Below are 23,726 nucleotides of genomic sequence, written 5' to 3'. Positions count from 1 at the left end.
TTTAACCTCAACCAACACTTCAACTGACGCTTGAGTTGATTTTACTGTTTACATTTCCACTGCTCTCACTCTTTGAAATCAAATATTTGAATGTTTTTTTATCTTAGACTTCAACTGCTTTCAGTTTGTAATTTTTTTTTTACATACATATTTACACATGTTTAAATACACAACATTTTTATGCTTTAATGATTACACTTTGGTTTTTGGCTTTTACACTTCACGTGACACCTCAGCTCCTTTCAATGTTAACAACACCCTGACTGGCACTTCAACACTTCAGTTTCAAAATATTTCATGACATTTGGACTTGTTTACAGTGTTTACAGTGTAAATGAGCCCACTTCAGTTTTGTTCGGTATGCTGAGACTTGGCTTCTCTTCTGCTTCATCACCTTTTAAAACAATGAAACACCAAAGAAGAAGAAATGTCAGACTCACATTTCAGCACTTTGACCGCCACCTTCTGGACAGACGAGTCCTCCGTCTTCAGGAACGCCTCACGCACCGAGCCGAACTCACCTGCACAGGTAAACACACTTTAACACTTGTAACCTGATTTCTATCAGACAGAGTTTAATCAGGTACGTTTAAGCTTTCATTTTTAGACATGAAACTTTCTGAAGCCAAATTATTAAAGTAAATCAAAGTAATACAGAAAGCTATTGACTGATTTGGTAAATTTGATTTTAAAATCATTCTTCAAGCAGAAAATCTAAAACATCGCTCTGGTTTTAGTTTCTTAAATGTCACAATTTTCTCCTTTTCTTTGTTTTATATCTCAGTAAACTGAATCTTCTTGAGTTTGCCGGTAGACCACAACAAGACATTTGTCACTCTGGACTCTGGTAATTGATAAAGAGCATTTATCAATATCTTTATAGACCAAACGTGTCCAGTTTATTAGGAACAGCTGGTTCAAACTGAGACGGCCTGTACGTGAAGCTTTAAATCAAACTGACATTCAGAGAGTTTAAGGTGTGTCAGCACTTTGTGTGTGTTTCTGTTTTGTACACACACACACAGCAACACTGAGCCACGCCACCCCTGTGTATAACACACACACACACACACACACACACACACACACACACACACACTGACACAGATGTCAGTAAGGGTTAACAAAGTTCAGTTTTTATGCTCCACAGATCTTTTTTAAATCAGGGCTCAAATCTTTCCTTTTGCATTTTATAAAGTTAAACTATTGATTCATATCTTTACTGCACTGTAAGTTGTATTATTACTTATTACTTATTTACTTTGTTTTAATCCTTTTAGATCCTTTTGTCTGTTTTAATATCATTTTGTGTTTCTCGTCTTGTTGCCTTCATGTTTTATGTAAAACATTATGAATTGTCTCGTAGTTAAAAGCTGCTGAACACAAACTCCTTCCTGCTCCCACACGCATCCAGCTACTAAGCTAAGCTAATGCTAATGCTAAGCTGGCCCTTTAACAGGTTTCTATAAAAACATTCACAAGTCACCAAATCGTCTCTTTAAAGTCTTAATAATTTGCTCTGAGCTCTTTGTGTGCAGAATAATTTCTATCTTCTCACCTTAATAAAACCTTTTTTTAATTGACTGTGATTTTATTTTTTGATTTTTCAGTTTTTTGTTATTAGTTTCCAAAATTTGTCAAATCAGATACCAAATGTTGTTGTTTTTTTAAAGAACAAAGATAAAACAACTCCTCAAGTTAAACATATTGTTACCTGTTTGTTAGTTTGTTTTGCTACTATATAAAATAATATAAATGAGTGTGTGTATGTGTGTGTATTCATGTACTTGTACATGCTACACAGTGAGGACCAACAATATATTTTAGCAGCAGAGTAAGGACATGTTTGCAAAGTGAGGACATTTTGGCCGGTCCTCACATTTTCAAAGGCCTATTTGAGGGTTAGGTCTTGGTTTTAGGGTTGAGGTTAGAATTAGGTTTTGATCACAGTTAGGGTAAGGGGCTTGGGAATGCATTATGTCAATGAGGGTCCTCACAAAGACAGAAGTACAAGGATGTGTGTATGTGAGTGTGCTGTTGTGTTACCTTTCCCCAGCATGTGACCCAGTGTCAGCAGCCTCTCTGGGATCAGGACGTCCTGCAGTTTGTTCTTCAGGTCATCGTTTATACCGAGACTGTCCACTGGAGGGAGACACACACACACACACACAAAACTCTGTCAGACTCCTCATCGACAATTTTAAAATATAGAATCTAAATTGATGCAGTGTAACCAGAGATACTGTCTGTTTCTATTCCACTCATTCTTCTTCCTTGTCAAAGCCTGCTGCCTACATTACCCACAGTGCACAGCTATGTGATAGACTGTGCTGTGTTACCCAGAAACACAGAGGTCTCACTTCTCTGTAATTCCACACCTCCACATTTTTTTACTTTTCAAACTTGTAGTCTTCAGCCAACGCTGACTCAAGTGACATCACTCGAGGACATTAATCAGACGTCACACGAGTGACTGAAGACTTTATATTGCTGTTAATACACCTGGAGTGTGTCTCAAATTGCAGACTTCCCTTTGTACACATAGGTGTGTGCACTGATTTCAACAGGGTGATGTCTCATCATGCACTGCTGTTTTTGCACTTACTGGAAGTGATGAAGGCTTTTTTTAACCGCCTTTTCTTCTTCTTCTTTGTCTTGTTTTTAAAAGGCGAATTGCAAATGGACGGTGGAGCATTACTGCCAAAATTTGACCACTATCTCCGCCCACACATAAACCAAAGTTCTGACACAACGCCAATGCTGATTAAAATATGCCACCGTGGCTAGGAGCAAGTTAGCTAGCTTGCTAATGCAAAAGTTAGCTAGCAAGCTAACATTAGCACTGGCATTATTGTTAACGGTACCAAATCATTACAGCGTCCATTCAGAGTGGACCCGTGACCCACCAGTTGGGAAACACTGTTCTAAACCATCTGTACAAAGAGTTTGTCACGCTGCTAACCTAAATTAACATTTCTTTGTCTATTTATTTACATTATTTTGATGTTTTTAGTCGACCTCAGAGTTGTGAAATGTTGCACTATTTGTTAAGCATTTGTCTTGTTCTGACAATAAATGATAGTTTAAACCACAGTAACCTGCGGAGTATCTTCAACTTCTTTTCAGGGGCAAAAAACAGCCTTTAAACTTAAAGGAAATAATGATTTTGACTTTTTTTAGATATTTATCGATATCAACTGATTTTTTCGATATCAATATCAAATTTTTTTATTGTGATGATATTTTTAGCCATTTCGTCCAGCCCCAGTGTTTCGTTTACAAAGAATTAAATACAATCAATTACATTAAATTATTTCGTGTTTATTATTTAGTGTAATTTTTCTCAAATGTCCAGTTATCGCCCGTGTTTTTGCCTTGTTCGAAGAAGCTACGTAACATCCCCCTGTAAATTCTGTTGCACAGGACAGCAAAAAGTTAAAGTATTTTAACTTTGAACAACAGTGTCGTCTACTGTTATTGCTGCCGATATTTCCAGCTGGACTCACCTAATTTGTCCTGCTCTTATCCACTAACATGATTCCCGGTTTGTCGTCTCCCTGACGCAGCATTATCAATCAGATTCAGAGTTACAGGAAGTCAGTGTGTTGTTGTTTCATCAGATGGATGATCTAGTTGGGACGTAGTGGAGGCTTTGGAGTTGAGAGGTGAAGTACATAAACTCATTTTATTATGTGAACATGTGCTGTACTCTGTCCGTTATATGTGACCGTATTTCTACTGTAATTTAGTCTCATGCTCCTTTTTTATGTCTGATATGACTGTTGAGTTTTCACCTAAAAGGCTTTTAATTTATTTGCATTTATTATTAATGTGAATTTTCTTCTTCCTCTTCATCTTCTTATCATCATTAGTAGTAGTATTTTAGATAATGTCATATGTTCTAATCAGGAGAGTTCTTACATGTGTGTATAACCTGTTAAATGTATAAAATCAATAAAGAAATGTTGGCAGATGATCCGATTGGCTGAGAGGCAGCAGGTAAATACAGGCGGAGTCCTCCAATACAGGCAGCAGTGTTTCCTGTAAACAGAACGCTGAAGGACGTTCAGACTCTGACTCAAACTTTACTGAATAAATTCTAGTTTTTAATGTTTATTTTTTGGCTGCACATCAACACGTCAGAGTCACTGCAGAACCTCCATGAGAACCATCATGTTTCTAAGTTTTCCTTCGCACACCAGTCAAGTTTCTCTCACACAAGTCACCAACTCAGTGTCTGCCCAAATACCACCAAAAACTAATCAGTTCATCGTTGAGTCCAAGTGACCATTTGTGTCGAATATAACCAAAATTCCTTTGAGGCATTCTTGAGGCATCGTGTTCACAAGGACGGACAACTCAAAATCATAATGCCTCCGTCCACAGCTGTCGCCAGCGCAGAGGCATAAAAATGACAGTTTGTAAATCAATATAATCGTCAGACTCACATGTGGACTCCTGCAGCTCAACACAGTTTCTGTTGAAGGATCGAGCTGCCGTGAACGAGACGGAGCTCTCAGGACCTGGAGGCTTGAAGGCCGAACTGAACACAGACAGACAGATACAGAGTTGTTTAAACTTCTCAGTATCAGTCTGGTGTTTTTCTACATGTTTATTATCAAACTTGATGTTCAGACTCAAACCAACAAATGAACATGAGGTCTGTTGGTAAATGTGTGTTGAATTTTTCGTACCCAAACTGCGTCTCTTTGCCGCGGCGGTGAGCAATGATGGTGAGCAGCAGTCCCACGATGGTGGCCACCAGCAGGCCGAGCAGCAGGCCGACCCACATGTGGCTCCGCTGCGCCTGGACCTGCACTGAGGGGTCGACCACATCACAGAGTCAGTCGATAAACTGAACACAGATCAAAGCGACATCACGTCTCTCAGGTGTGTTTGTTTACCTGAGGCGGGCAGCACCAGCACCGGGGGGCTCCAGGGTCCACAGCCCACGGAGGTGCACGCCGACACCTGGAAGGAGGCGTTGAAGAAGCGTCCTCCTCCTGACAGCTGAGCCCAGTTCTCCTTGAACAGCAGCGGCTCCTGTGCACATGATCATGTAGAGGAGTCAAAAATCCCTTTTACATTTTCTCAATAAGGTGTAAAAATCACTACTTTATTCTGCCTCAACGTTCTGTGTAAGGCTGTCATCACGATCTTGCGATCAAAGACAGCCTGGGATGCACTAAACTTAAAAGATTTATAAAATCTCACAGTCTGTGGGAGGCTTTTATGCACGATTCATATGTCTGCCTTAAAATCACACACTGGAGCGCCATGATGCCGCAATCCTTTGGTGCTGTGTAAAAATCCAAAGACGAGATCAAGACTTCGTAGCGGCTTTATTACGTGATCTGTGTGAAAAGGGCTACAGTCTCCACCTGACCCACATCTGATCTGACAACTCACCCTTTGACCTCTCACCTGTGGCTCTCCTCCCAGAGTCCACTGCACCTTGTAGGCCAACAGTTTCCCCTGCAGCTCCTCCTCCTGCAGCGGAGCCCAGTTCAGAGCCAGCTGCTGCTCCGACAGCTCAAACGTCAGGTTCCTGGGGGCCGCCGACGGCACTGAGGACCACAGGGTTAAACATTGACGTTATTATACAGCAGTGATGATGATGATGATGATGATGTAGTGACACTCGAGTGTTCACTGATGATCAACAGTTTATTTTACATCATAGTGTTAAAGAGAAACTGTTTAACATGCAGCTCTGTGTCTCCGATCATCTTCAGCTTCTTCCTTCGGACTGAATGAACCTCCTGAAGCATCAGATCCGTCTCATGTGGCCTGAATGTGTCGGACAGACTGCGGCTGGTCTGAGGTCAGTGTCCAGTCAGCCTGCAGGGGGCGCTGCACAGAGAGCCCGCAGGCTGCAGCACAGTCCTTTCATATGGATCGAGGCCACAGACAAAAGCTGATTGTACGGAGAGGACTGGAATCTACTGGAGCCCATCCAGCTGGACCCAACACACAACAAACACACAAATACACAACACCAACAACAAACCAGCTCTCAGCTCAGAGAAAACAGGAAACCAACAGACAGCAGGATCTCTGTGGTCCACTCTCATTGAAACTTTTAATGCTTTCTGTGGAAATAAAATATTTATTCAAACTGTTTAAACTGGTTCCCAGTTTGATGCCGTTTCTCCACTGGTGTGTTCACTCCTTGTGTGTGTATATTCATGAATATGTGCCTTAAATGTTGTGTGAGTAACTTTCAGAAAATCCTTTTTATTAGGCACCCCTCTCTCTGAGACTGTTCACACTCCGTAGCTGTGAACGAGCACCTGGGCGTCAGCTAAAACAGTGACAAACATGAGACAGTGATCGACTGTCATTATGTTGATAAAATGCTGTAAAATTAATTACAATCATATTTATCATGTTATTTTTTGTAATGTTCCTATATTTCATTTGAACCATTGGCTCCACGCAGAACCCCCAAAATTACATCATTTATCACAGTCAGAAACTCTAAAAACAGAAATTATTGTTGGATTTTCAAATTTACGACGGTCCACAAACACATCATAGGGTTTCCCACACATTCATTTATCTGTGGCGGCCCGCCACGATCAAAACATCTGCCGTCACAAAGAGATTTTCTATTTTTGGAGCTGGACCGTGCTATTTATAGCACCACACTGTTGGAGCACAGAGCGTCTCTTGGCACAGACGGAGCAGCAGAACGTCAGGCGCGTTGAAAGTGAAACTTAAAAGTTCACTCTCCTGAACTGATCTAAACTTGCCTCTGCAGCAGCTGCCTCTCACATCTATTAATCTGACCAATCAGCTCTGAACAGACCGACAGATCAAATATAAAGTGCTGCAGAGGAAACAAGAAAAAAGAACTCATGGAGAGCTTTGCCTGCGTTGCATTCACGGACCCACAAAAACGTTTGTATTAAAAGATGGCACATAGAATGATACAAAGGGACACACACATTTAAAAGAACGTTTTTTAGTATTGAATGATCCAAAACTTAGAGCATGATTATACCCTGAACATGGCCAAACCTAAGATTGAAAACATGCATATGAATGTTTTGAATGGTCAGTATGTTGTGTGATGTCGTCTCTCACCTGACTCAGGCGTCAGGAAGTGCAGCCAGGGGCTGAAGGGCGACGCCCCCACCTCGTTCACACAGGACACTCTGACGCTGTAGTTGGAGTGACTCCTCAAACCAGACAGGACCTGGAGGTGAGGAGGAACCTGAAACTCCTGCTGAGGGAGGTCCCACCTCCGCACTGAACGCCTCGACAGCTGAGGAGGAGGAGGAGAAAGGGATTTAAACAGCTGCTGATTGATATCATTTTGTGATTGATTGATTGATTTAGATCAGTCCATTGTGTGGGTGTGTGTGTGGGTGTTACCTGGAGGACGCAGGTGGACAGCTCAGAGTGTCCTGTGAATCCTGGTTTCCATGACAATGTGACGTTGTTGTCCACCATCCTCAGGACCTGCAGCCCGACCGGTGCTGCCGGCAACACTGAGACAGAGACCCCGCCCCCCCCAGAGAGTCATCATCCAATCACAGCTCAGCAACAACCACAGTGACCAGTCACATGATGTCAGCAGTAAAAGACAAACTGACCTTTAATGTGGACGGTTCCTGTTCTGGAGACGGAGATCCCTCTGGTGTTCTTCGCTTCACAGTAAAACTTCACACTGCTGTTCACTCCTACAGACAGACAGAGACATTAATTCTTCAGTACTTTGTGTATTAGATATTTTTCTGCACAATGAGAACTTTAACTTTTGATACTTTAAGTATATTTTAATAATAATACTTTTGTACTTTTTGCTGTACCCTACACCGTACCCTGACGTACACCTCCCCAGAAATGTAACTACACGTCACAGTGACGCAGACCTCCTGTCTGTCTCTGTGAGCTGAAACCATTTCCCTCAGTGGAAACAAAACTTTTATTTACTTTAATTTCACAGATAAAAAACAATAAATTGTGAAGACAATAAAGCCTCCACTAAAATAGCATTTTAAGTCTTGTGTGTGATTTATCCTGGCTTCATATGAGCAGAGAAAATCTCTGCTAGCCGCTAGGCTAATTCATACAATTTAAAATGCCATAGGCTTGTGCTAATAACGTTAGCATGTTGTATTTGTGGGGAAAATGTGTCCAGATAAAGACAAGTGTTTGTCTGTGAATGCTGCGAGTTATAGTGAAGCTGATTTGTGTTTGAAACGGTCTCTATTAAGCCATGTTTAATGTGTGTTTAAAAAAAGTGTGTTTGAGGACAGAGATATGGGGGTCCACACAAAACTCCTGCTCTACAGGGCTGTTGTCCTCCCTACCTGTCCTACCTACTGTATGGAGCTGAGACTTGGACCACCTGTGGCAGGCACCTGAGAGCCCTGCAACAATACCATCAGAGATGCACCAACATCAGCGTTCTGGAGGAAGCAAACATGACCAGCATCACCACCATGATAATGCAGCACCAACTTCCATGTACAGGCCATGTCATCTGCACATCTGACACATGGCTGCCCAAACAGACCCTGTACTCCCAGCTAAGGCAATGTCAGCGAGCCCCTGGTGGGCAAAAAAAACTGCTTCAAGGACATTATCAAAAATCCATCCATCCATTTTCATGCACTTATCCAGGGCCAGGTCGCGGGGGCAGCAGGCTGAGCAAAGCACCCCAGACATCCCTCTCCCCAGCAACACTTTCCAGCTCCTCCTGGGGGACCCCAAGGTGTTCCCAGGCCAGATGAGATATGTAATCCCTCTAGTGTGTTCTGGGTCTGCCCCGGGGCCTCCTACCAGTGGGACGTGCCGCCCAAAATAATCAAAACTAATCTAAAAAATATTCCACATCACTCTGAGCAACTGAGAGCACACTGCACTTGATGGGCACTGCATGAAGACATCTATACAGGAAGGTGCTGCACATGAAACAGAACTCAAATGCGCCGCAGAGACAAAGCGACAACACTGCAAGAACAGGCTCAACCACCATGATGTTATCCTGCTGCACCAACATATGTGGATTGCTGCCTCTGCAGCCATCTGTAGACCCACAATTAGACAATCCATCACGGAGGACAGTCATACTTGTCAGGAGTGGCCGTGGATGATGATGACTGTGTGTTACAGTGCGTGTGTGAAGGTCAAACTGTTCATACAAATCGCCCCTGGTGGGATTTATAGTCTGAATCTGAATCTGCAGACTGTGGCATTAGTGTTCTCTTCACGTCTTTGATGTTGTGACAGTCACAACGCATCTCTAAAATCTGTCACAGTCATAAACTCGTTCGTCACATGAATGAATCTTTATCATAACTCAGCTCAGTCGGAGCCGTCCTGCAGCTGCCCCACGACATCCTGATCACAGCTGTGATGTCACCATGATGATTAATAACCGAGATCAGTTTAACTCTGATGTATATCTAAGATACAACTTCCTGTAAAAAGACACGTCTCACTGACAGGAAACACTGCCAGTGTGTGTGTGTGTGTGTGTGTGTGTGTGTGTGTGTGTGTGTGTTTCCAGGAACAGACTGATGTGGAACAGGATCCTCCAATCGGCAGCAGCAGCTCAGATGATGTCATCCTGCATATAGGCAATCAATATTGCTGAGTGTGCGTGTGTGTGTGTGTGGCTGAATTCAACGTATAGTCTGCTCCGCTGGAATGTCATCGCTAGGCAACAGCTGGAATGCATATGTACTTCCTGTCAGATGATGTCACTCACATAAGCTGCATCCAAACTCACACACTGTGCTCCACATACCCAACATGTGCACTGGAACATACTTCGGTGTGAATGAACAGTAGTGTCATCCTGAGGGAATCTTTACAGGTACGAGACGCGTAACCATGGCAACCCGTGCCAACCTTAGCTCTAATGGTAGCTTAAGAATAATTCGTAAGTAAAATCAGTTATCCTGGAGGCAGCTTGTCCAAACATCAGTTCAGCAGTACAAATCTTACACTTAAACCAATGCATAATTGACGTTACAGAACATCTTGGTTGCTGTTCGTCATGAAGGTTGTGGACACTAGCGACACTGTTATGATGTCATAAAGACGATGTCATTCATCAGCCTTCATAAAAACCTCAAACCTTAACGGTCTAACAGTGTCAGACTGAACCAGCTCCACCCGTCAGGATTGACCTTTGGCTTAATTCAAACGCTCACATGCGTCTGACTCACACAGCTCAACACGCTCTGGGTGTGTGTGTGTGTGTGAACATAAATACATTACAATGAGGCAATCCCTTTCACTGACAGCACACACACACACACACACATACACTCAGTGACTCAGTAATTGATCAGAAGCAAAGAAAGAAACAGGAAGAGAGACAATCACCTGTAGCAGTGGTTCTCAGCCAGAGGTCTGGGGACCCTCAGGGGTCACTGAGGGAGTGAACGATGTGTTATAGTTTATATTCACTGTTTACTTCACCATAGCAGTGAGACCAGTGTGAGAGTCATGAGAGAGACTATTCTGATCACAGGTTTCACTTCCTCAGGGTTCCCAACACATTCATTTACATCAGCATCTGAACCACATATTGATTTTCTACTGCTGGAGCTCCACTGTTCACCCAGAGTGCTGCTGGAAGTGTGTGTACATATATATATATGTACATGTATTTAGTTATTCAGAGCCCACACTCTCAGAGCGCAGAGCGACTCTGGGCACAGACGCAGCAGCAGAATGTGAAACTCAACTGTTCATTAATTCATACCTTAATAGAACTCTCTATTAGATGGCAGTGCTCCCATTTTGGTGTTTTCCCTGTTTACTTAAGGTGAAACGAGCTGCGTTGCCGTGGAAACCACGCACCCCACACCCTGCAGCGCTGGGTATGAAAGTTTGCTGTCACTCGCCTCTGCAGCAGCTGCTCCTCTAATCCCTCAATCAACACTCACATTCACACCTACGGACAAGAGTCACCAATTGACCAATCTGGAAATCCATCGTTTACAAATACTTCGGGTAGAAAACCAGCAGAGTTTAGCTATATATCTCACATTTTTCACGTCACTATATCGCCATGTAGACTAATCTGATGTTTGTTAAGTCTATAAACACAATGACTGAACAAACGTTACTATTTCTGTGTGCACGTAATTAATATGGTTATCGTAGATTAGCTGGGCTAACCGTTAGCTGTTAACGTTAGCCGTTAGCGTTGTCTATAACCACAGACTGTATAAAAATAAGGTAATAACTCAATAAACAGTCCGTGAATAAAAAAAAATTTCCAGCGGATATCTTAGTTACAACATGATTGAGCTAGCAAAGCAGTTTTGTGTTGCTGTGTGTGGTATTTATTCAGTTTTGGGAAATCACGATGTCTAGAAAGCATCAGTGGCTGCAGCTGACAGGGACAGTTAGCAAAGCTAACATCAGGACGTCATCTGTTAAAAGCCTCCCGTTGTCGGATACGACATGAAACTACTCCAGTTAGCTCAACTATGTTGTAACTAAGACATCCGCTGGAAAAATATTTTTTTCACGTTGACGAGACGGCATTACTGGAGCGGTCGCTATGGACGCGGAGCTTGCTGTTTCTGTAGGTACACATTTCCTGGGGACACCTGCACGTCTTGGCCACGCCCCCTCCATTGTGAATGGCTAAAGCGCAGCATCGTTCAGACTCAAAGCCCCGCCCTCCAGTCATCTTTCACTTGAGAGATTACCAATTGACCTGCATGCCAAGGGCTCTCTCACCCCAAGTTCAACTATGAGCCCACCTCTGGACACTGATTTACACCAGTGTTCTCTCTTCCTTCTGCTATCTGTGTGTTACCGTTTCCAGATCCCCTTCACGACAGAAAACAACAACCTCTGAGTTAACGACCCACAGGCTGAAAATGTCACGTTTTGATGAAGACTTGAATCGTGCAGTGAGGCATGGCTGCTTTGTTGTTTCAGTAAAATGTTGTTAAGATCTACACCGAATAAAACAACTTGTGAACGCACCTCAGGAGAGACCAGACTCTGTCGTGATGTTGATCTGACACGGCCAGTCGGAGTTGATTAGCCACGTCTTTTTAACGTGGCAGCTTCATGCACCAGTGACACTGACCATGACGCCAGTGTACTGATCCATGTCACACAAGCTTCTGTGATATCGTCATAATATTGATCTGTTATAGCCACAGACAGCCAGCAAATCATCTGTGGTTATAACAGGTCCACTGTGCGTCTCCAGAGCTTAAGAACAGTCAGGCTTCACCTCCAGGGCTCCGATTCTCAGATCATGTTAGCCTGTTTTTTATCAATCAGAATTGAATGTCTGTTTTGTTTTGTGGGGCCATTTTAATGACAGCGCTCGCTCGCCTCCTAAACTGCAAATGTTTCACCAAAACAAGCGACGCTATTTTGCAAAAACTCTGTTGCTGCATCCTGGGCAAGTGGACATTAGAGGAACTGCAGTTTTTCGTACTTCACGTTGGCTTCATTTTTCCGAGTGACCTGCCCACCATAACCTACACGTTAATCCACAACAGTCCCCCTCGCTCCATGTCCCGGAAGGGGAAGCTATGAAGAAGATGCTAAGTTAGCGTTTAGCTTACTATGAAGTAGCAGGTTGACACTATCAACACCACTGTTGAGATTTTCCATCATTTATGACACAACGCTTTCCCGCCATTGACAAGGTATTTTGGCGGTCTGTGTTTTCACTGTTATAAGATATCTTGTGAAATAGAACAGCACTGCCGTGTTGCCACTCTTGCCACTTTTTACTCAACGAACCTCCAAATTCAGACGATACAGAATGCAGCAGCCCCATCAGGGAGGGAAGATGTCTCATTCTGAGGCTCTATAAACCAAATAACCAGAGGGTGCAGCACAGCACAGAGGCAGACTGCAGCTTATCTTGACGTCATCCACAACAGACTTACAAACAACCATCACAAAGACCATCTGTGAATTATATGTTTCCAGAGGGCACAGTCAGAGAGCACTGTTATTACAAACTGCTGTAATTATGTTTGTGAGCTTAAAAGTCAGAAACACCAGATCAAGTTCAAACTGACTCCGTGGCAGAAAATCAACGTCTACAAACTTTGTACTGACTCAGACAGATTCTGCTGCTGATCACCTGACATCATTCATATAACAGGAAGTCAAGTCATCTGACGTTCACATCAGGACAATGATTATTATGTTACTGTAAAGTTGTTCATACAGAGAGAAGTGAAGTGTTCTTAAATCAGACAGATTAAAACCAGAACGGTCCAAATCTGAGCAGCAGGTGGAGAAACTGGATCCTACGTTTCCCATAATGCACCTATTTGTGCATCTCTGCCTTGTAAACAGCCTCGTCTTTATAGCACACTGAGAGCAGGAGATGTTCTGACCTTGGACGTGGAGGACAGAGGGGGACGGTCTGGGCTCTCCCTCCTGGACTCCACCCAGCCACCACAGCACCTCCACAGGCTCGGGGGGGCCGACGGCAGCACAGGTGAGGTTGAAGGGGACGTTTGGGAACGTGGCCACGTCCTGCGGCTCCTGGATGAAGTGAGGGACACCTGCAGGAGACAGGAAGCAGGAGTGCATGATGGGAAATCTGCTGTGAGGAGGAAACAACTCTGAGACAAGAAGAAGAAAAAAATCGATGCAGATAAGACGCAGCAGTGATGGAGGTGCATTCAGGGTCACACAGGAGGACTGGTCGTCAAGGTTCGCACTTCCAAATCAATTTATTTTTGGATGAAAATTAGGACAAAACAAAGTAAGGAGCGGGAACCAGAACACAACTTATCCTATATCGGTTGAAAAGCTGTATTAGAGGCGCTCACTGACTTCAAATGTAAACAGACAAACAGGTGGTGCGTTCAGGGTCCTCACCTTCCACTGTGATCCAGGCTCGTTCAGAGGAGAACGTCAGGTCGTGGAACTCAACCTCACACCAGTACTGACCCGCGTCCTGCTGCTGGACCGACTTCACACTGGAGACACAAACACACAGAACATCAGAACCTCAACAGGAACCAGACACACTTAGTAAGAGTGTTCACAGTGTGCTAAAGCAGTGGTTCCCAACTGGTGGGTCACGGTCCAAAAGTCGGTAGTGGACCCAATCTGAATGGATGGCAAGTGACTCACGAACGTGTCAAGTTTGTAAAAAAAACACATTTCATTTTTAAAAACAGTGAATTTCCTGCACAGAACTTTTATTTTGAAGTGCCGTGCAAACTGGCTCGACGACATGGCCGAACGCAAGCATGACGCTGAATATATTAAACTCAGCCCCTAGATATATCTCTGACATGCTTGAGACATATGAACCTTCTAGGACCCTGAGGATATCTGGGGCCGCCCACTGATCGTCCTGAGAGTCAGAGCAAAACACGGTGATGCAGCGTTTTGTTATCATGCAGCACAAACCTGGAATAACCTCCCAGATGTTAGACAGCCCCGACTCTGAACACTTCTAAGTCAAAGCTACAAACTTTCCTCTTTACACTGCCTACTTCTGTATCCTGTTGTATTTCATTGCTGTGTAAAGCACTTTGAGTTGCCCTTGTGTATGAAATGTGCTGTACAAATAAAGCTGCCTTGCCCTTGGCCGTAGGCTTTATCCGATAAGATAGCACAGGATTCCTTCAAAGTTAAACCAAGTGAGTGGGTTTCAAACACCTCACTCAAAGCTTTAAAAATGAGATGATGTTTCTCAGGCAAGTTCTGCAGCCTCTTTCTTTCTGTGATGAACATCAGAGATAATGAGACGTCATGAGGAGCGTCAAAGATGTGTCAAAGTTCCAGTGTGTGAAATAACAGGCAGGTCTGCAGATTACAACCAGATGAAACTTCTCCTGGTTAAAATTCTTTGTGTTCATTATTCAGGAGGTTTTTATCAGTAGCCCAACTATCCACAGAGCTCTCTTCCTCTCCAAACTAAACGGACCAGCTGATTTAAACCAGTAAAAACACTGAACAAAACAGTTTCATGTTTCAAATCAGTTTTTCTCTGATGCTGGTTGTTGAAGAGACGAGGTGCTATCCCACCACCTGCTCATCTGTGCTCAGCTTTTTTCTCTGATGAGTTAAAGTTTCTGCTAGGAATCAGGTGCCGGTTGCACAGAACACTTTAAGTTAAGATTTTCCTTAAAGTTTCCTCAAAATAAAATTGGTTGCACAAAACACCCTTAAGTCTTCTCCTTAAGGTTTCCTTCACATAAGTATTCATGGTTTTCTCCTTGTCTTGGTCTTACGCTTAATGAGTCCCCGGACTGCTGCACAAAAGACCTTAGTACCCATAGTCTCGCCACCAGACAATCAGAGATCTCCACCTTCTGACAGTCTGGGGACACTCCTTTCTAAAGTGTGTTTAACACACCGGCGAAAACGGCCGGCAACAAAGCAACGCCTCTTGCATTTTTGAAAAGGACACGCCTTCTCGGAAATGTGTGCTCCTCCTTTTCTCGTCCGCAAGGAAACAAACACACAGAAAGCTTGAAAATGGATGCCGAGAGATTTAACTCCGTTTCATCAAACGTGTGCTCATCCGTGAAGAAAATATTTTTCCAGCGGATGTCTTAGTTACAACATGATTGAGCTAACTGGAGTAGTTTCATGTCGTATCCGACAATGGGAGGCTTTTAACAGATGACGTCCTGATGTTAGCTTTGCTGCTGCTGTTAGCTGTCCCTGTCAGCTGATGCTTTCTAGACATCGTGATTTCCCCAAACTGAATAAATACCACACATAGCAACACAAAACTGCTTTGCTAGCTCAATCATGTTGTAACTAAGATATCCGCTGGAAATTTTTTTTTTTTTCACAGACCGTTTAATGAGTTATTACCTATTACAGACACTGCTAACAGCTAACAGGGCTAACAGCTAACGGTTAGCCCAGCTAAACGTGCACACAGAAATAGTAATGTTTGTTCAATCATTGTGTTTATAGACTTTACAAACAAAAAATGAGATATATATAAACTAGCAGAGCTTTTAGCTATATATATATATATATATATATATATATATAGCTAAAAGCTCTGCTGGTTTTCTACCCGGAAGTAGGCTATTTGTAAACAACAAGGCGATTCTCTCTATAGTCCGGACGGACGGATGAGTCATGGCCTTGTAAGAGATTATGTTTGTTTCTTTTAGTTGGCGAGAATGTGTCGCCACAAACGCGACAAACATCCTCTAACTTTGACGGCGTTTTCTGCGAGCACGTCTGAGCCATTTTGTACCGCTACACGTGTTTCTAGTCGGACTATGTTTACAAGCACAAGAGTTCAGCGAGCCACCGAAGGACCGCCCTGCTGATTTACTGTTGGTTCTGCAACGTAGGGAGTTTTTTTAAACTCTGAAATTGTATCCGCCCATCTAAACACAAAATCAGGGAGAAAGTCATCAGTCTTTAGTTAAGCAAAGCGTCTAAAGACTGACTTGTGAGTCTATAGTAACCAAAGCAAGATAAAAAAAAAAAACTTAAGGTCCCTCTGACTCTGTCTTAACTGCAACATGACTGAGTTTATGGTGATAAATGAAAAAACTAACACACCCTGAGAAGAGTGTTCAGCGACCAGGAGAACCCAGTGGATTCACTTGTGTTTTTACACTTTAGATCTGACCGAATTCATTTTTGTTTCCTCTTCCTTCAGTCGTTTTCTGGTGTTTGGTATTTGGGATCAGATTTACTTTGTAGTTTGTTCCTCCAGAAGTTTAATCTTTTCCTCCTCTGACCAATATGGTTTTCTTGTCTTCTTCTCCTCTGACATTTTTTCACTAACTTACTATAAGCCAACTTTGTGAGACGGTAACAGGCGTCACAAGCCTGAGTCCAAACAAACAAACAATCTCCATGGAAAGTTTTACCACTGTAAAATCTCTTTCAACACAGTAAATGAGTTTTTCTTTGACTAAGGAAACCTTTCAAGGGATTCTCTGCAACAGTCCCTTAGCTAAGGAGAAATTAAGCCCTAAGTGTCACACTTAAGGAGCGTGCAGCTGGTTCCAGACGTTTAGACAGTTTTACCTGGAGCCGAATTATCCACAGAGGTCTCTTCCTCGAAACAAAACAGGTGATTTAAACCGGTAAAAGGCTGAATAAAGCAATAAAGCAGTTTCATGTTAAAAAGCTAATGTTTTTCTGACAATCTCCTCGCACTACTGTGGCAAATGTTAAAATGCAAAAATGTGATTTTTCCCACATGGAAATTCTGACCAATCAAGAGCAGCTTTCTCACACAAGGCATTTGATCTGGTCCTCTTGTAAATGCTGCCGTGAAAACACGAACCAACTCTAGGCAATTATACAACTTTGGAACAACATGAGTCCCTGATTCAGACCAGAGGAGACGACTCTAGGGCTGACAGCAGCCTTAAAGTATTTTATTCTCCTCCATGATCTGTGTGTCTCTGCTGCAACTCCACCTGCTCACAAACTACAGCAAACTAACTTCCTGTTGCACTTGTCCCTTTCACTTCCCACGGTATATTTGTCTCACCTCAGAAACTTCAGGATCTCTGAAGCTCTCAGGTCAGTAATAAACCAGGAGCTGTACAGTTGTAATTTTTCGGTTTCTCTGACCTTCACTGAGTTTTTTTCTTTCTGTCCAGGAATCTGAGCGTAAAGCCGATTAACCAGCCGCTGCTCCCCGAGCCCGACAGATCTGAGGTCAGTTTCTTAGGCAACATTCAGGCTGTTTAAACAAAGACTCCTGATCCCAAACCAGCCATCAAAGCTGATATATTTTTACCCAGAGGCCCCTGGGAGCTGCTGAATTCCTCGTAGTTGACTTGTCTGAGTGTTTATGTCACCGTGTTTCTGATGAATGTAATGACTCATAATAAAGTCTGCATGTGGACGCCTGCAGCACCGAGCAGCTCAGGATTACTCCATACTTACAGATCTGCAGTGTGTGTACTCAGGATTTGACATTTTAAGTTTAAAAATGCAGGTTATGTAACTTAAACCTGAAGTTCAGCTGCGTGTCAGACTTCAAACAATGAAACTATCCAGTATGAAAAGATATTAAATATTCTGATGGTTTAATTTATTGTATTTAACTGAGACAAAGTTCTTGTTTGGCTAAAATGACGCTGACGCTTTTGCAAAGTTTAAATGTGGTCTAATCTGTCCTTGGGAGAAGGAGTAAAGAGACAGAGGAGGAGGAGAGCGTCAGTCTTCAAAGCAAACAGCAGCTCTGCCTGTATTTACTGTCGATGAACTGTTTAACCATCAAACAGAGCAGAAACACCAACAAACCAGCACTGACCTACACACACACTCACCTCCTCCACCTCCTCCACCTCCACACTGTCTTTACTGAGGGGCCGCAGATGCTATTAGACAACCAGACAGCACTCTGACTACAACCAGACTTCATGATGTTATTGGCTGATCTAAGATCTGTCATGAATCGTTACAGAACACACAGAGAGTGTGTCATAAATGTAAAATCAGATTTTATTGATCCCAAGACAGGGAAATTCACACGTGTTGGATGTTTTGAAGTGAGCTCTTTTAAAACAAATACTTAAATATTACTTCACCTCAATGTACAAACTTCAAGTTTAGATGCAGCAACAATCAAAAATACTTTATATTTATTTTTAAAATGTATCTTAAATCACAAATCTGTTATCAGCTGTTTAAATTAAACTGACATCAGACTTCAAGCAGCTGCAGGACTTTTACTCTGAAGGAGCTGCGGGACTTTTACTTTGAAGCAGCTGTAGGACTTTTACAGATTCAGAACAATATTGCCTCAGATTCTCGTACCCTTCCACTGATTGACTGATTGACTGATCATTGATATATAAATATTGATGAACCTGTGGTATGTCTCCCAGTGCTGCTCTCCCAGTGTGATGAACATCTGGTCGGTGCTGTAAAGTTTCTCTCCGTCCTTCATCCACACAATGTCCGGCTCCATCACTCCCTGAACAGCACAGCCGAGCCTCACGGCGTTCCCCTGAGTGACCGTCTGATTGGACGGATGCTTCGTGAAAAACACACCTGCAGGAGAGACGACAGGAAGGTGAATGAACGACAACACTACATCATCAGGGTCTAACAAGAAGTCATGAAACACACAAAGGGTCAAATGATGGAAAACCATGTCGGAGGAAACATGATGGAAAACAGTGTCCTCATCACTGCTCACACGCACCTCATCATTTCAGCTCTTCATGCTTCATGTACGTCGTCATTTATTCAACCAGTCTGGTTCTGCTTTTACCAGCACATCTACTGTAACACCTCAGACAGGAAACACGCTGTTTAAAATACTTTTCTGTTTCTCTGCTCAGTGTTTTATGTCCAATGTGAAACTGTTGAAACTGCTTGAAATCACGGTTAGCTCCCGTGTGTGTTAGTTAAAGCTCCCTGTGGAGTTTTCTCTCTCTGTTTACATTCACTATGTCTCAACTACAGTCACTGGCCCAGTCCCAGTCCAGCTCCTACACCCTCTCTCCATCTGCTTCCACTCTGTTTGCACGTTCTCGTGGAGGATCCGCCACATTAAGTGCCATCCTAAACCAATTAGCGGAGAGTGAAAGTGCACTGTGAAAGCCTCTAACAGTGAGTCTACATCAATGCTGACTCATAAACCACCAACTCCTCTCAAGTGCAGCATCTTGTTTGTGTCGAGGACGGAGGAAACTCCACATAATGTGAGTTCCGTTCAGTTATTTCCAAAGGAAAGTGAAAAGTTGCCACCTCACACAGACATTTAATAGACTGTTTTATTTAGTGCACACATTACAGAATTAGAGCAACGACACACATGTTGAAATGAGTTAACTTGATTAACTGTGTCGGCTAATTTCAGGGACTGATGGAAAGAAAAGGACCAGATCAAACTGAGAAAGGCAAACAAAAAAAAAGAAATGCAGCCAAAGAAGCCTGGGAGTAAGTTTTATTTCTGTTAATTAATTAATTTATGCTAGAAGTCTCAGAAGTATTAAGGATAGAGGACGAGACATACAAGATCAAAGCTGTGAACCAGCAGCAACAAGGAAGGTGGACAGACTCGGAGGCAGTCGCCAACAGGGCCATAACCTGGGCCGACATGTGGAAGATCCCTCAGGCAAGACGGAGCTTCCTCATCAGGTCCACATACAACACCCTCCCAAGCCCACAGAATGTACATCTCTGGTACGGCTCGGAAATAACCTGCAGTCTCTGTGATGTCAGTGAAGATTCTCAGTCATCCAGGTCATGGTAATCTTAAGTGCTATATCGTAGGCAACTGGACTTGCTCAAGTTTCTTGAAGACATTTCGCTTCTCATCCAAGAGGCTTCTTCAGACTGGTGCAGAGTCGCAGGTATAAACCCTGTGTGGGTGTGAACCCTGAGGGGTCATTGAGGCCCCGTTTAGACGACAATGATTTCAACTGAAAACGGTAAACTTTAGTTGCGTTTTGGCCGATTGTTTACACGGCAGCAGCGTTTTGGGTGCCTGAAACGCAACAATTTGAAAACGGGTTCCAGAGTGCAACGTTTTGGAAACGGCAGCGTCTCCGTTGTCATGTAAATGTGTAATATGCAGTTCCTCTGAAAACTGAGACTTGTCGCACACGCGCATTACGGTTCCTGTCACTAGGCATGCCGACCGTCACAACAACAATGCTGAGCTCTGCTTGCGCTGCTCACCCTGTTGATTTGAAGTGAAGTGTAGATCTGTTACTGCAGCAACTCCAGTAATCACGGCGTTGGAGAGGAAGGCGCTTCAGCGCATGGCGTCATGCCGTGGTGTTGCTTTGCAAATTTACACTGCCACCCATTGGCCTGGCGTGCATACTACAGCGTTTCTAGTAGATTTTGCGGCTCCGTGTGAACGGGGATCATTTCAATAATGTTGTCATATAAACGCAGAAGTTTTTTTAAATGCAAAGGACAGACTTTTCCGTTTTTACTGAAATCGTTGTCGTGTAAACGGCCCCTGAGATGACACATAAGTCCTTGACTCACCCAGCCATCTTGTATGGATCCAGGTGTGAATGGGTGTTTGTCTGGGGAGGGACCCCAAGACGGCACTGTAGGCGGGTGATAAGTGGTGTCTGTTTGACGATGGTCATTCCAGTTTGTCGTAGATGGCTTCTATCACGCCCCATCTTTCTTCTCTGGCCAAGATGTAGACATTGCTGTCCTCGAAATTATGTCCCTTTTCCTTTAGATGTAAATAGACAACTTATACAACAGACATAAAGTCTTGACCTGAGGAGTTGTGCAGCTAAGAGCTTGTGGAGTGATTGTTTGGTTTCCTCTGTGAACAAATCTGTGCATTCCTGGCTGCATTGACCTGCATACACTACATTACTCTGCTTATGCCTGGGTGTTTTGTCCTTATGGCGATCAAGCTTCCGCCTCAGAAACTACTGCTGGAAATCAACTTTGACCCAGGGCCGGTACAGATGGCGCCACGATGAAGTGCTCCAAAAACTGGCAGGTGTGGGAGGAACACGGGCTTGAAGCCGACAGAGCCTGTCATTCTCAAAACCGCAGATACACTTCATTAGGTGAGGAGCTGAAGCGGAAACATCATCGGAGGGAGTGGTCTGTACTGACACCTGGATGTGAGTGGCAGGTGAGGACTGACCTGAACCAGCAGCTGAAGTTTCCACCTGAAATAACACCAACTTCCCTACAGCTGGACATCGTCCTGTGATCTATCTCTGCCAAGACAGTGATCATGTCAGAGCGCACAGTACGGTGAGAAGAAGTGACGGAGGCGGCCTTTGAGAGGAAAAAGGAGAAGAACAGTGATCTTGCACTGAAGCAGGGTGGAAGGTATGCACCAACCCTGAGGAAGTCCGATGCAGAGGTTTTGTTGGAAAATCCACCCAGAAGCAACTAAAACCACTCAGAGTCACTGAGTCCAAGCAAAAGAAGGCACTATGGGAACTGGCCGAGGAGACAGAGAAAGTGAGCTTCTGGCTGTGGCTCAAAAAAAGAGACCCAAAGTGGGGAAACAAGAATCCGAGGGCCAGCTGCAGGGAGTGTTAGGGAGACAGTCCTACCACTGCCCCACCACCTAGAGATGTTCTGGGATTCAAGGGGCGAAACATCTATGAAGGGTGGCTCCCAGCTGATGACCCTGCGTCTGGCTGCTGGCACCAACAGAGGTGTGACAGGCAGAAATGCCTTGCAGGTTACGAACACCTGTGCTTTCATAAATTCATTTACCGATTGATTGGTTTTAATGAAAAAAGAATATACAAAAATTAAGCACAACAGCAGCACATACAAACCAAATAAAAGGGATTCAAATAGGCCTGCATATGAAACACATGAAATGAGAGTAAGGTTTATTTTTCTCCATGGTTACGAAAAGTTACAACAGTTCCTGTTCCACTGGAGAGAAGGAAGTTCGTCCAGAAGCTTGCAGCTATATTTGTATTAGGTCTGAGCCGATTGGACGATGTGATCGCTCATCACTGATGGCTGTGAGTCCAACATCATGATTTTAAATTCTCCTGAAGGTCCTTTCTGGCAGACATCCTTTCATTTTAACCCAAACCTTAACAAAGAAATCCCTCCCTGGCAGACAGCGCTATGGGTAAACTTCTCCCAACAAACGTACACGCCAACATCAGGATGCTAATGGCGTTCCTTCTGTGCTTAGAAAGTTACAATTCTGATTCACTTCAGATTCTATTTAATTCAATTCAATTTCATTTATAAAGCCCAATATCACAAATCACTATTTCCCTCAGACTGCTTTACAACATACGACACCCTCTCTGTCTTTGGACCCTCACAGTGGATTAGGAAATACCTTTAACAGGAAATGACGCCCTTGTCTCAGTCCAGACAACTGTGCTACTGTAATGCATAAAGGTGGTGCTCCTTGGTTCAGCTTGGTTGATTAGTGCATATCTTTGAGTCGTTGCCCCCTCCCAACAACGCTGTTATCGACAATTGTGATGTTTCACTAGAACCTTTTACACTGCCTCTTCAAGACAGGAAGTTCAAACCGTTATGCCGCCTTGTCATTCTGTATAAACGGTACAATCACGGTATGGCGGGACAGAGTTGTTCTGTCTTTGAGCCGGCATCAGAGGTCATAACAGTGCCACAAGGACCTCTGTATAAAATAGACAGCCTGCAGGACAGGATCATGCAGGTGATGTTTTGACGATGCACTATGCATGTAACCGACAGTGGGAGATTTTAGAAGTCGCTGGTTGCAGTTAGCAGCTAACTCAAAGAAGAACAGTGGCCAAAAATGTCCACAAATCTGGAAAACAATGAGGTCTGGGAGCTCCTTATCCACTGAACAGAGGAAGAGATCAGCCGCCATATGACAGACACGGTAAATGCTTGTTATTTACATGTTATTGTTTAGAAGGTGCTGTCCTTCTTTTGCTTCCCTGATACCAGCATGCTGTCTAAGATCACACACTGGAGCAGCATGATGCCGCCGTCATTTGGTTCTGTGTAAAATACAAAGGGGGCATGAAGAATGGACTTTGTAGCGTGATCTCTGTGTAAAAAGGGCTACTGAGAGCAGTGTCAGGAGCCAATTTAGTAAACCAACCCTGATTTATACCCTTCACCTTGGTAAAGGGAGCTTCATTCAGCTGTGATTGTGACAGAGTGTGACAGAGCGGGAGGCTGTTGATGTTGGATTGGAAATGGGCCATAGTGTGAATCACTGACAACAGATCCCAACATGTCCAAACTCTTCCTTTCCCACAAAACATTGGACATGTTTTTTTAAACGTCATGTTGTTTCCTAGCTAGCTAACCGTTACTATGTTACT

The 23,726-nt window shown here is 43.5% G+C and overlaps 1 protein-coding gene across 2 annotated transcripts in view; it reads right to left on the bottom strand.

Annotated features, from left to right (window-relative positions):
* Positions 1 to 23,726, bottom strand: part of tyro3 (TYRO3 protein tyrosine kinase) — a 40,953-nt gene that overhangs the window by 13,663 nt on the left and 3,564 nt on the right. The window contains exons 2-13 of one of the 2 annotated variants that reach the window (XM_049597035.1): positions 18,792 to 18,975; positions 13,846 to 13,946; positions 13,356 to 13,526; positions 7,602 to 7,688; positions 7,381 to 7,496; positions 7,090 to 7,270; positions 5,410 to 5,567; positions 4,905 to 5,043; positions 4,695 to 4,818; positions 4,449 to 4,543; positions 2,047 to 2,142; positions 441 to 521 (exon numbers count right to left, since the gene is read on the bottom strand). In XM_049597035.1, coding sequence (XP_049452992.1) covers positions 441 to 521; positions 2,047 to 2,142; positions 4,449 to 4,543; positions 4,695 to 4,818; positions 4,905 to 5,043; positions 5,410 to 5,567; positions 7,090 to 7,270; positions 7,381 to 7,496; positions 7,602 to 7,688; positions 13,356 to 13,526; positions 13,846 to 13,946; positions 18,792 to 18,975 — 1,533 coding nt within the window. The remainder of the gene's footprint in view (positions 1 to 440; positions 522 to 2,046; positions 2,143 to 4,448; positions 4,544 to 4,694; positions 4,819 to 4,904; positions 5,044 to 5,409; positions 5,568 to 7,089; positions 7,271 to 7,380; positions 7,497 to 7,601; positions 7,689 to 13,355; positions 13,527 to 13,845; positions 13,947 to 18,791; positions 18,976 to 23,726) is intronic. The other variant, XM_049597036.1, reaches the window with a different exon arrangement.

This window comes from Epinephelus fuscoguttatus, linkage group LG14 (genome assembly GCF_011397635.1).
Source record: "Epinephelus fuscoguttatus linkage group LG14, E.fuscoguttatus.final_Chr_v1".
Taxonomy (NCBI): domain Eukaryota; kingdom Metazoa; phylum Chordata; class Actinopteri; order Perciformes; family Serranidae; genus Epinephelus; species Epinephelus fuscoguttatus.
The sequence above is the reverse complement of the archived record's forward strand: the minus strand, read 5'-3'. Positions and strand labels throughout refer to the sequence as shown.